The sequence below is a fragment of the Haemorhous mexicanus genome, chromosome 15 (genome assembly GCF_027477595.1).
Source record: "Haemorhous mexicanus isolate bHaeMex1 chromosome 15, bHaeMex1.pri, whole genome shotgun sequence".
Lineage (NCBI taxonomy): Eukaryota > Metazoa > Chordata > Aves > Passeriformes > Fringillidae > Haemorhous > Haemorhous mexicanus.
The window spans coordinates 3,508,133-3,521,840 of record NC_082355.1 but is presented as its reverse complement, the minus strand read 5'-3'; the positions used below and the strand labels follow the sequence as shown (position 1 = coordinate 3,521,840).

Below are 13,708 nucleotides of genomic sequence, written 5' to 3'. Positions count from 1 at the left end.
ATATACCTTTTATTAGAGAGGTCTGTTGTGTTTTAGTTGCTGGGATGTTGAACTGGGTATGGCAAGAGACGTGCCTGGAGCAGGATGGTTAGCAGGATGGAGAAGTGAAGCAGAAAGCTGTGTTTGTGCTGTAACAACTTTGATGAGCAGCATTACTGGCAGGAAGAATACCTGGGGTGCTTCTTGGAGCTCTTAAAATGCTGAACCCACCTGGGACATGTTGGTGGGTGCTGCTAAACAGGCAGGATACCCCACAGCTGGGTACAGGGACCTTGTATCCTGTGAAAATCTATTGTATCTCATCTTGGCTCAGTTATTCACAACACCAAAGCTCCTGGATCCTCTGCTTGGCAGAGGTCCTGCTGGTGAAGCACATGCAGCCAGAGAGAATTCATGCTTCGCAAACAGCACGGGATCTGCTCTCAGCTCCTGGGCAGTGACACAGAAATGTCATTAAACACTTCAGGGTTTGTGTATTGAAAGATTTTGGTGTTCCTGTGGCTGCTGCACAGCCCTGAGAAGAAGCTGAGTGGGTTTGGGTGACTGTGTCTGCAGAGTTGATACTTGTGAGCAGCTTTTGGAGACAGGCAAGGTCAGTGTTGTGTCTGTGTCCTAGAGGGGGGTGCCTGCTGTTATACTCCCTTTCTGCCAGATCTGCTCATACAAGCTAAACATCAGTATATAAATTTTTTTTTGATTGTGCCTTTCTTTGGTTTCAAATATTTTCTGGTGAAGCTTTTTCCTGAGCGCATATGAGAAGCAGGAAAGTTACTAACTTGTAGTTACCAACCTTTTTTTCTTTTTTTTTTTTTTTCCCTCCCAGTTGATAAACACTTGCTGTGCATATCACGTTTCAGTCAGGAAAATTTCACTGTCTTTTACTGCTATTTTTTCCATATGTTGCAACCTTTGAAATTAACAAACTGGTGTTGGTGAAATAATGGCGTGTAGTAGTGACTCTAGATATTTACCTGTTCAAATGTGTGAAGTTTGAGTGCAGTCATTTACCAGAGGTCAAGTTACATACTAAAAAAATAACAAAAACCTCCTCAAATCCTCTTATTGTTTTGTTCTTGCAGAAGAATGGGGAGAACCATAGTGTTCTTTGAAGGTGTAGGAGCCACTAAGTAAAATCAGGATTTGCTTTTTAATGTAAATGTCTCTGCTGTCCCGTGTAATCTGCACACAGGGGGGGAGGCAAATCTCTTCAAAAGCATCTGGAGTTGTAGTGATTTCTCGTGTTCTGGTTTTTCCCCAAAGATCCAAGCCAAGAAGAAACCTCCAGTGAAGTATGAAGTTGGGGATCTTGTTTGGGCCAAGTTCAACAGACGCCCATGGTGGCCATGCACAATTTGTCATGACCCAGTGCTGGACTGTCACTCAAAAATGAAAGGTACTGTATCTACTCAGACCACAAAGTGGAGGTGTTGTGTATGGCAGGATGCTGCAGTTTTTAATTAATTTTAAAAGCATTTCTGGCCTTTGAAAGGTGTGAGGAAATAGACTCTGCTGTGGAAAACAAGACCTGGATCCATAAAGTAGCTAAATGAAGGAGGTGGCAGGAATAAGAAGGGGCTGGGGGTGATGAAGTGGCACAGATAGCTGTTGGATATTTAGGCTTTTCTTCCCAGACTGTAGGAAGTTCAGATAGCTCGGTTAAGCTCAGGGCAGTGCAGAAGAAAGAGCAGCCTCTCAAAAAAGTTATGCAGAGAAAAAGGAGATGGATCAGAAAGGTGGAACAGGTGAGGAGGCAGAGCTGGGAAGATTGGACTGTGTGAGGACACAGAGAGTTGTTCTTGGAGAAGGGGAGGCTGGACAGGCTGAGGAGGGGATTGTGGGGTAGTGCAGAGTAGCTGCTAAGTGCCTGAGGGTGTGATGGGAGCATGTGCATGGAAGTGAAATTTCTGAGTCTTGTTTGGCACAAAAAAGTAAGGGGTTGTTGATAGGGAAATTCTGGAAAAACCAAGAGATGGAGCCATGTATGTGACTGTTTGGGGTATAGTGTGAGTGAGCTGAGTGTGAGGAGGAGAGATGGGCAAATATAACAGAGCTGTGTGTGCTTGACCACAGGAGAGAGCCAGGAAGGGAGAAAAAGAGTCTTAAAAGATCAAGACAGAGATAGGTGAGTGATGGAGAGAACAGAAGGGAAATGAGGAATTGTTTGCTTTTAGTATCACACCAGATGCCATGGGGAGACTGCCACAAACAGAAAGGTTTATTTGTTCCTGGTTTCCTCTTCTGATTCTTTTTGTTCTCTGGGCAACTAGAAACCCCTTGAACTGGTGTCCTCTGCCACTGACAGCTCTACACTGGTGAGATTGCCACTCACTACTGTGTTTGTCTCCAGGTTTTGCGGCCCTTGCCAGCCTAAGCACAACAAGTGCTGTGCATAAGTGGAGTTCTTTTTGAGTGGCCATCAGCTCAGAGCCAGTGCTGTTTCTCTAGACATGAAGTAGCTTTTCCTAGGTGGTGCTCACATTATCCCCAAGCCTGGTTGCTGAAGTCTTTTTCCTTCTCCTCCCCCTTCATCCTTTGGGGAGGCATTTATCCTGATTCTAGAGAACGGTGAATGTACTGTTTTACATAATCTGTTTCCAGCTCTCAAAATCCTGTCAGAGATGTTTCCAGAAGATATGCTGATATATATTGTCTCCCCACATCCCTCGTCATGAAGTTTTGGGCAGGATTTAATGTATATAGCTGTCCAGTATTCCCCTCTCAGCCTGTGCATGAGGATTGATAATTAGGGAATTCTGCAGGGAGGAAAAGCTCTGTCAGCAAGTTCCAGGAAGGCCTGATCTCCAGCCACATGATGGACTCTCCCACCATTGTTTTATCTGCGTTCAAACCAGTGGAGCTCAGGGGAAAATGGTATTTTCCAGCTGTGGCTGTATGTAATCTGCTTGTCCTCCCTTCCCAATACCAAGGTGGCAGAGCAGGTGGATCTGAACTCTGGCACTTTTGGGCAGGAGGAGCTGGGCTCTGTGTGCACTGTAGGAAGCACAGTCCTACTGCCTTGGCTCTCCTGTTGCCAAGGGAACGAGCCCTTCAAAACAAGGCAGGTTGCTTCAACCTTGTCTCTTGTGCTGAAAGCTCTTGGGATTTGAGGAATGGTGTTTAGTTAAAGGCAGTTTACCTTTTCTCAGCAAGCTCTTGGCTTGGAAGGTTTTTGGAGCTGGAAGGTATAGGCTCAGTGGCTTGAGTCCCAGAATTGTGAATGGGGTGGATGCAGCCTGTGATCTTTGCACTTGGTTGGATGTTGTTCTGGTCATTATTTGTCATCCTCTCAGTGTCTTGGTTAGAATCTCAATTTCAACATCACTTAAGGCCAGGCTGCCACACTGTGCTGGCACTCTGGAAGAGGCAGCACAAACTAAATGGGCTGGAAGTGTAATCTGCCTGTTCAGAGGGTGAAGGTGTTTCTGGAAGAAGGTTAATACATTGCAGCAAACTGCAGGGAGAAGTTTATATCCCTTGTGTTCAAGTGTTGTTTGCTCTGTTCCAATGCTTGTGACCTGTCCTTTTCCACACAGTACTGATTCAGTTCTTACTTGTACCTTGTGTGTTCAACTTTCTTGCATAGAAAGTAGCTTTAAAGAATCTTTGAATGTACCCCTATGATTGAATTTCTTCTCTTTCTCTGCACCTCTTGTGCCTGAAGTATGGAGAGACTCATTGCAACTAAGGTTGTGTCATGTTGCACCTAATCTTTTCAGTGTGTGTGCATGTGTTTGCTTAAATGCTGCTGTTCATGTTTTATGTCCTAAATAAGACTTTGTTTGGTATTAAAACATCGAACAGGGTGGGATATATTGGGATGGAGGAGGCTCAACCTGTGTGAGTAAATCCTGTCCAGAAGGATGTCAGTTCTGGGTGTTCCCAGCACTGTTGTGTTTTCCCAACGGTCAAGTGCTCTGGGCTGTTTAATCATTAATCAGGGAGTAGCAGAAAAAAATGTTCTGCCTGGTGTGTTGTGTCTCTCAAGGAAAAAATATTTAGATATTTTTACCTTCTTTTTTTTGCAAGTAATCTTTGCTGTAGGAAGATGACCAATCATAGGCGTGTTAATCAACTGTTAGTGGGGGAAAAAAAAAAAAAAAACCCAAACAATTTTAAAATAGAGTAGCAATGTAGAATATAAATATAGATAGTAGCAAACAAAGGGGTCTGCCTTAGTTGTGAGTAGAAATCCCCAGATCTAGCATTTGTTTGGGAATGTTGTTAAGCAAAATGTAATTGAAAGTTACTTCTCAAATAGTTACTGTTTTCTGTGTCTCTTTTTGTGTCTCTATTCTGTTACATACAAGGGGTAATTCTGTTAAATTTCTTGAAATAGTTTCCTGTGGGAGACCATACCGAGAGTACTATGTGGATGCCTTAGGAGAACCTTCAGAGAAAACCTGGGTTCCTGGGAAAGCTGTTGTCCTCTTTGAAGGGAGACATCAGTTTGAAGAGCTGCCTGTTCTCCGGAAAAGAGGAAAGCAAAAGGAAAAAGGATACAAACACAAGGTGAAAGAGCTGGTTTGTGTAATATGTTTTTATTTCTTTGAATCTGCACAGTACAAAATATTCCTTTATGCCTGAATTTGTACTTTGACAGCTTCTGTGAGACTGACTGCAGCAAGTCAGCCAGGGAAGAGATTCTTTGTGTCCTTACAGCAGCATAGTTTCTGGAAACTCCTGGCAGTTTATACTCTCTTCTGTGCTGGGGTGTGGCCTGCTGCTTCTATTGCCCTGGACAGCTCTGGAAGGCAGAGGAATTTGGGCTCTGTTGGTGTGGGATCTGTTTAGCAGCACAGCCCTCTCCTGCTGTGGATTGCAGCACTGCTAAAAAACTTCTGTGCTTTCTGGCAGCCTCCTTTGGCGGATCTGAATCAGAGGTGGAGTTGCATGCTTCACTAGATCACTGGCTGAGATAAAGCAGTGGGGTTTTTAGCACTGCTTCAATAATTCTCTTTATAGAAACCTGTTAGGACTTACAATTTGACTTGGAAAATGCTTTGTCAGTGAGCCTGTGGGAATGAGTTTTGTGGCTCATCGCACCATCTCTGTTTCCAAACATAACAGCCCTGAGCAGTTGTAGCCAGTTAATGTAATGTGACGCAGGGGTCTGGTCTATGTCTTTAGGAAGGTGACTGCAGAAATTAACTCGTTACAATAGCTGAAGTGAAGAACTACAGAAGCTACTGCCTTACTGTGAGAGAGCAAATAGTTATACTAGGCAATGGTATCTGGTTTTTCTTTTTCTCCTACTCTAAAGCTTGATAACCTATGTTAGTGCAGAACCATCAATTGAATGTGCCCTTGCAGATGTGAGTCCCTGAGGACAGTGGCCTTATTTGGTTTTTCTTTTTCAAGGGCACATTCAGTATTTTCTTTAAGGACTTCTCTCCTTGTGCTCTCAACAACACACTCCCAAGTAACTTCTCTGGTCCTAAAAGTGCTGCATGGCTGAAATCTCATTCTGTATGTAAATGGAGTGCCAGCATGCCTGCAGTAGAGGGAATCAAAGGTTTGTTACTCACATAAATGTCCAGGTTTGAACCCCTGGAAGCCAAAATTAATGCAAAGCAGAGAGTATTTGGCTGGATTGCTATGAGGCTTTGTGAAACTTCTTGAGCCTGCTGAGATGAGACTTTGTTGGTTTGGGTTTTTCTTTAGAAGAAAAGTGTCAGCAATATGAGTTGTTCCTCCTGCCTTGGAATTGGTTTTGATTTTAGGAGCAGTTGTGAAGCTTTTGGTTTGCCGTTGTGCAGCCAATAACTACACAGGCAGATAAGAAACAAGTTTCTTTTTGATTTTGAGTATTAGCAGAGGTTCCTGTTAAGTATGCAGAGAGCTTTCTGGTTTTTCTACAGATACAGTTAAACTGGGAGACTTCTCAGGAATGAACATTGTGAACTTGATAGAGCACATCTTAGATGTGTGTGGAGCTCATGTTAGTCCCGAGGTGAGTTGATGGAGAGGGCAGATCGTGCTCTGAATTCAGGGGATGCAGCAAGAATCAACAATGAGGACAGCAAACAGGTCTACTCAGATACTTTGAGAAAAACAATGCTGCATTTGCCTTGTGAGGCTTGCTGGCTGTAGCTTTGCATTTCTGTGCCAGGGATCCATACCATATGCATTGCCCTTTACAGGCTGTTGTGTTCAGGGTGTGTTGGCATGCCAAGACATCTGATTCTTCAGAGACCTTTACTTGCCGGGGACCTTTTTACTGTTCTGGGAATGCACAGGGCTCAGCTGGAATGCAGGGTGCTTACCCAGGAGGAGTACTTCCTGTGTCTGCCAGACACAGTCTCAGGGAATTGTCTTAAAGATGCAAAATGCAGGAATGTCTCTGTGTTCTGTGCCTTGCGCTCCTCCCTTTCTTTGGGTACCTACTCAAATTTTGTCCTTTTTTTTTTTTTTTTGTCTCCAACTTTTAAGGTTCCTCAGAGATTTAGAGCTGAATGGGAAGTCAGTGTTGGACAGGCAGAAGACATTCTTCTTGGGGGGTCAGAGGATCAGAAGTGCAGCCAGAACTCCAGCGAGCCGGACAGCGAGAAGGACGTGCAGCTGGAATACTACACCAATGGCCCTGGAGCAGAAAGGGACACGCAACTGAATGGCTGCTTAAAATCCTTGGCTTTTGACTCCAGACACGTGTCCAGTGAAAAAGGAAAATTGCACATCAAGCCACAGGTGAAAACAACCTCTGAAAGCAGAAAAAGGACTAGAGTAAAAAAGAGCGGCACAAGAGGGGAAGCATCGAGGGAAGAAATCAAAGACAAAACACCAGAGAGCGTAGTCAGAAACGTGATTGTTGGAGACCTACCAGAGAAACACGCATCTCATGAGCTTCGCCGGATTGCCAACAGCCTGACAGCATCCAGTAGCACCAGGGAAAACCATTTGCTGTCCTCCTTTGGAGAAAGACGTTTTGAAAAGACACCTCTAAAACCAGACTACGAGAGTCGTAAAAGTGACGCTCTGAAAAACACCCTCCAAGGAGATTTGTTTTCCAGCCCTTCTTTTGAGAGAGAAAAGAGCTCCCTGGGCATTTTGTGCAGTTCCAAGTTAAAAATACACTATTCTGCATCTGATGCTGGTGTTGAGAAAAAACAAACTGAATCAGATTCATCCTCTTCCCTCTCTGACGGTGGGAACAGTGATGTAGATACCATGGACCAAAGTTCAGAGAGAGCCTCTAGTGCTCTTGAAGTTAGTGATTCTTCAGATAAAGTGGAGAAGGACTTTGCTATGACATCAAGTGGAAACATTAAACTTTCCATGTATCTTTCTCAGAAGAGCAGCAGAAGGGCCAGGAAGAAGTCGCACAGAGATCGCAAAGCTCTGGGAGGTTCAGCAACCAACAGACTTGATGCTGAATTTGTGGATGGGGAGCTTGAAGTAGGTTTGTCTGATGCTGAGATGTCATTGACACCTCTCGAGTGCTCTTCAGATGTGAGAAATTACAATCTTTCCCTAGCAAACAAGCACACTACCCCCCAAAGTGTTTCCAAGGACAGCTCCTGGCCTGCTGTTACAAATCAAGCAATCTTGAAACTGAAAAGCATGACATTACCCGGAAGCAGAAGTATAAAATGTAAACATAAAGAAAAGGTTGCTGGGTTGGAGCCTTCTCTTGCAGAAGAGGAGGGTGGTGTGAATCAGTGTTCTTCAGATACCAAAGGTTTCTCTGGCCTTTCAAGAGATTCTCTTCAGAGAAGTGGAAAAGTTGATGGTCAGAAACTGTTAAACAACATGCATGAGAAACCCAGGGATTCTGCTGAAATCGAAACAGCCGTGGTGAAGCACGTTCTGTCGGAGCTGAAGGAGCTGTCCTATCGGTCCATGAATGATGATGCCAGTGACTCTGGCACTCCAAAGGCCACAGTACCTTTGCTTTTCTCCTCTGCTTCTGGTCATGGTCGTTTGCCTATTGAACCAGATTACAAATTCAGCACCTTGTTAATGATGTTGAAGGATATGCATGACAGTAAGACAAAAGAGCAGCAACTAATGACTGGTCAAAATATAGTCCCATTTCGAAATACCAGCACAGGTGATGGTTCTGGAAGCAATTCTGCAAGTGGTCTCAAGTCTCTGTCTATTGTAGGTCCCCCATATAAAATAGAAAAAAATGGAGATTGTGTCCAGGAAACAGTAACTCCAAACTCTGCTATAAGCAACTCCTCATTTTCACGTGGTCCTCCAACCAAGTTGACAGGGATTGGTACTGGTAAAAGGGAGCCTGCGAGTGCTGCTGTTTCTGGGACAAACGGCACAAATTGCATGTCCAAACGCAACTGCTCAAAATCTAAGCAGTCATCAAAGCTTGGAGATAAAACAGTTTCAAACAGAAAGGACTTAAAACCAGGAGGGCCAAGTAAGTTGCTAAGTCGGTTACCCAGAGATTCAGGAGAACATGCATTCCGTGGGCACAGTTCGGTTACCAGACCTCTAGGGAATGAGGCAGAAGATACTGAGAGGAAAGAGTGTATTGATTTAACAGAGCATTCAACTGATGAAGACTCTGCCTGTTTATCTGATGACAATTTAGGTCGTATTGGAAGGAGACCTGAAGCTGGTAGAAATAAAGAGAGCTGCAATTCTGCTGAAAATGGGGAGAGTCCAGACTTGGATTCAGAGGCAAATAGTGAGAGCTCTCTTGGTGATGAGTCTAATGATACCAATCACGTAGCACCCAAAAAGCGATGGCAGCGTTTTAACCAAAGCAGTACTAGATCTAATAAGCACATCAGTAGATCTAGGGAACAAGGAAACTTGGAGAGTGCCTTTGGCCTGAATTCTCGTGGCTTTTCACTGAAGGGAAATGAGTGCTTGGGACGTAGGCATTCCCCTCATTCAAAGGTGCTTGAGGGAGACTTGGCAGTTCAGGACTTTGAGAATCGTTTAGACTTAGTTGATAAACGTTTGAATGTATGTGGTAAGCCAAACACCAGTGTGATGGACTCAGAAACAGAGCTTGGCAACTTTGCTCCCCAGTCTGAATTCTCTGCACAAGGTAAGGGAGCTGGACTTGCACCAGAGTATTTGTATACATTTTACACTTTTTCATTTAAAGGATAAGTTACAGAACTTGTGGCTGTTTGACAATGTGAAGATATCTACATCTGAGCAGAAGAAAGTGTGGGACCTTGGTTTGAGTTCTGTGTAAGCATGGAGGACAAAGGAGGCAGAGTAATTATGAGTTTGTACTCAGGTTATTGGTCAGACAGTTTTGCACACATTACAAATCTTTAGTTCTTCCACAGTGAAAGGTAAAATAAGAATCCTTCTGACCCTGGGATTTTTTTTTTTAACTTGCATCATCATAATGTGTTCCTTAGAGCCACAAGTTTGGTGTTAGTGGGATAGGTCAGTGCTAGAAAGTTCCAAGAAACTGAGCCTCAATGGCTGCTCTGTTTATCTTTCATAGTGCTGTTTGACATAGTTTGTCTTTGGTTTGTTCTGCAGGATTTCCTCAAGATGTGTTGGGAGTTTTTTGGGGTTTAGTGTGGAATTTTATTAGCTGCTCATAGTGACTTGTGGAGTCCCACAGATTTCCTAATTTACAGTTCTGGTGTGGCTGCCTGGTGGGTGAAAGAGAGAACAGAAGAGACGGAAGCTGCCAGGGAGGCTGAGCTGGAGGTGGGTCTGGAATATGGCAGACAGAAGTAAGGCAGCAGCACTGGAAGGGAAATGATCTAGGAAGGAGGAGGCTTCTGAGAACAAAAGGCAAGAGAGCCCTGCCTCTCCCACAGAGGTGGGGACATTTGGTTAAAGTCAAAGGAAGAAATAAATGAGTGAGTAGAAGAATAGGGCCAAGAGAACCAATCATATTCAACATGTACCATCTTCTGGCTTCTGCAGGGAATCTGGGGAAACACACCTTAATAAAACCAATAAAATTAGATTTTTGCATAGGTTTCACCACACTAAATTGCTCTAATCTAATTGTGATATCATAAAATAATACAGCTCATCATTATTTTGAACCTGTGTGCATTTTGTCACTTAGTGTTCTCTCAGTGCAGATTTTGATGTGTGTATTTTGCTTTTTGTGGTTGCTGGAGGCGGCCTGTACTTCTGTTTCAATTGTGGCAAAGGCAGCTCCTGGCTTGGTGGTTGTGGGACCTGCCCAAGGCAAGTTGCAGCAGGCACAGAAAACAAGCCTATAGGGTGTAACACCTGGGGTAAAAGTTCTGGTTTTAAGTCATGACCAGCTTAATCATTCACTGGCTCTGGCTGGGTTTCTGTGCTTTTGAGGGCTGAAGTCTCTATAGAGCAGGTGAGAGGATGCATGTTCTAGGCTGTGCTGGGGGTTCTTCCTTCACACTGAGATCCAGGCAGGTTCTTACAGCTTCATGGTGGTTTGGCAGTTGAAGCACCCCTGCAGTGATGCTGTGTGAGGTGAAGATGAAGGTGTGCAGAGCAAGCTAGGGAAGAGGAGGTGCTGAGAGGCAGTAAAGTTGGAGTAGTGCCAGAGAAAGGCAGCGGGCTCTGGGCGAGGTGGCAACAGTGTGAGGAGTGTACAGGGATGCAGCAGCAGTCAGGGCCTGGGTTTGCTGGCAAAAGTGCCAGATCAACAACTCCAGCATAAACTAATTCCCCTGCCCTAAACAGCACGTGAGCTCTGAGCACACCCACCCCCTTTGTACAGATGTGCTGTGGGGAGGCACCAGTGCCACTGGCAGGGCTGCTGTAGCATCCCCAGTGCTGGTGGGACTGAGTAAACCTCTAATGGTGTGTTAAGACCTTTCCTTTATGTTGGGCAAGGCCTAGAAAGTAGAGAAACTGATGCTGGAAACTGGACTGATGCAGTGCTTTGAGATGTGAGCAGTCCTTGCCCACAGCAGGCAGCTTCAGTGTAAGAGATCAGAACAGATTGCAGTCACAACTGTGCCATTTCCACTAAGCTCAAACTGCATAAAGTCTTCATCACAGTCAAATGGCAGCATTGGGCATAATTTTGCCACAAACCTTGTACAGTGGTTTAGAGCAAATAAGGCAGACGTGAAGATTGCTAGAATTGGCTGATGTAAACCAATTTTATAAATAATAGTTTCATCGGGTCTGTGATTTGCCACTGTCAATCTGCATTTGGGATTCTTGTATGGGATTCCTTTTGGGAACAAAAAGCAGTTAAGCCAGCCCTTCTGGCACAGTGCTATGTACTCTGCTGCATGGCTTTGGGGCTCTAAATAGCTGCCTGGTGAGGATATTCATCCCATAATGCTTATGTGCTGAAATGTGTGTTTCACTCAGACACCTGTGCAGAGTGTTAATAGAGGCTGAAAATAGCTGTGTTTGAGAAAGTTGTTTCTTTCTTCTCTTTTGGCCAAGTTTGACATTTTCATGCTTGTTTAACCACAAAGCCACAATAAAATGTAGCAATCTTGTCCAACATCCCTGTTCTGAAGTGTTGCATTGAAATGCTTTGTTATAAAATGCTTCCGTTTTAAAGAAGAAAGAGCCACCTCCTACAAATGAAATGAAGCAAAGAGAATATTTATTGTTTGTTCCAAAACTTCCAGGAGACCGCAGGTGTTTTCCTGACTAGGGGAAATCTTTGGGCAGTATTATTTAATGATTTTGAATGCTAAAAAGGAGAAAAGTCAGATATATTCAGAGGTGTTCTGAGAAGTGAGAAAAAGACATAACTGTGCATCACCTTGCCTTTGCAGCTTGCTGAGAAGAGCTGTCACAGTGTCAGGGTTCAGTTTTTGGAGCTTGCCTTGCGTTGGCGTGTCGAGGTGGTGTGGCACGGGTGGTTTGGGTTGTGGTGAGGAAACACCTTTTACCTTGCAATGCCACCACACTGTGCAGAGACAAGAAGTGCCGCAGTCAGTGGCTCCCTGATCTCATTGTGGAACAAACAAAGCAATAAATGGGCTCACAGTAGCAGATGGGGAATTTGTAGTATATAAAAAAATGCCAGGGAAGGAATTAAGCTTGTGTTCCTAGTGAAACTAGTGACTGAACTGTGTTACGGGAAAACAGTGTTTTCCTGTGCCCCTGCACTAAAACCAAAAGAGTTTGAGTAAACAGCAAAAGAGTAATGAGTTGCTAATGACCTTTGGTTCTGGTAGAAGCACTGCAGGCAAGTTAGATGTAGCTTGTAAGGACATGTTGAATGAAATTTCAGGAGCCTCTCAGCCTGATGTGTTTTGATTTCTTACCTGAACTGCTTGAAGTCCTTAAAAATCCCCCCGCTAAGTTGGGATTTTGGAAAATAGGAAATTCAGAAATTCTTTGGGCTGTCTCAGAGAGAGAATTATCAGCTCTTCCCACATGGAACCTCTGGAAGAGAAGGCAGGAACAGCTATTATCCACAGATGTGTTGTGATCATCTCAGAAACACAGTCTTGAAGCTGCTTTCCTTTTTCTTAGCACATTCAGAGAGGAAGCGCCTTAGAAAGCCGAGTAAACGGCTTCTGGAATATGCAGAAGAATATGATCACTTGTTTGCACCCAAGAAAAAATCAAAGAAGGGCCAGGAGCAATTACAAAAGGTGGGTGAAGGCCAATGTGCTTTTTGTGGTTATTTCTTCAGGGTTCTGGTCTGTGTGTGTTTATGTTCTTTGTGGTTGAGTATTCTTGCTGTGTGTAGCGCCGTGCAGAATGAATGTTTTCACCAACATATTTCACCATGCCAGGTGAATTCTGTGGCGAGGTCTGAATGTGAAGGAGGAGTTCCTGCACAATGCTGTCCTGACAGAGATACCCAGCAGGGGCCAAGTTCTTTGGTTTCAACTCCATCTTCAACCAAAGAGTCCCCTCCCGTCCTTGAAGCAGAGTGTTCCTTCTCAGAACTAGGATCCCACTCCACTGATCCCCCTAGTCAAGCTCAAGGTGGATCTTCAGATTTTCCAGAGGTGGTGGTTCTGTCTTCCTCCGATGTTTCTGAAGTTTCTGCTTCTCCAGATGCGGAAGAGGGATTCCTGAAATCAGGTAAGTGGCAGGTTGTGTGATGCTGCTTTTGTAAGTGAAAGTAACTCAAGTTCAGTGAAAAATTATTCTTGGGGCAGCATGAAAAGATCAGTGGCTGTTGCCACTGTTTGTTCTTGCCTTCCTTCGCTCACTGACTTTACTGTGCTGAGAAGGGAGAGAGTGCAGGTGCAAGGGTGTCCAGTGACCTGTACTGTTGGCTTTCCATAGACTCTGGTGGTCCTCCTTAGATCCTTGCACAGAATGCCTCTTTTGTCCATATGAAGGAGGCCACAACTCCTTCTCTGAGTCCTTGCTGTCTGTGCTTCCAAACAGTGACATTCCTTTAGCTTGACAGTCTCTTGTTGCTGTAAACCCCTTTGGATGGTCATTGCTGTGCTGAGGGTGATGCACAAAGTCTAAGCTTCATTGCTCATGGAGTGATTTTTTGCTCTCCTAGGGAGCTCAGGGAGCTGTAGCACAAAATTCCCTCTGGAAGAACTTTCTGTTTAATTGGTTCTAAGCATCTGTATAAATTTTTGGGGACTTGTGTGAGCAGCAAGCCAGGTTCTTGGTCTTCAGTAAGGCACGGTGAAGAAGGAGTATGGTCTAAGGGCCCATTTCCCCTTTCCAGCAGTGTCAGTCTCAGAGTCTCCTTTCAGTATGTTTATTCTCTGATAGCATCTAAAGACGTGTCCCAAGTTAAAGCCCTGGTGTTCTGGCTGTGCTGGCTTGGAGGGAACACTGTCCCTAAAGGGCTTGTAATCAAAAAAAAATAAACCAAACAGGCAGG

General features: G+C 44.4%; 1 protein-coding gene across 5 annotated transcripts in view; it reads left to right on the top strand.

Moving 5' to 3' along the window:
* Positions 1 to 13,708, top strand: part of NSD1 (nuclear receptor binding SET domain protein 1) — a 61,209-nt gene that overhangs the window by 15,544 nt on the left and 31,957 nt on the right. For 3 of the 5 annotated variants that reach the window (XM_059859942.1, XM_059859944.1, XM_059859943.1), the window contains exons 3-7: positions 1,261 to 1,393; positions 4,337 to 4,521; positions 6,430 to 9,010; positions 12,379 to 12,500; positions 12,645 to 12,939. In XM_059859942.1, coding sequence (XP_059715925.1) covers positions 1,261 to 1,393; positions 4,337 to 4,521; positions 6,430 to 9,010; positions 12,379 to 12,500; positions 12,645 to 12,939 — 3,316 coding nt within the window. The remainder of the gene's footprint in view (positions 1 to 1,260; positions 1,394 to 4,336; positions 4,522 to 6,429; positions 9,011 to 12,378; positions 12,501 to 12,644; positions 12,940 to 13,708) is intronic. The other 2 variants (XM_059859946.1, XM_059859947.1) reach the window with 2 other exon arrangements.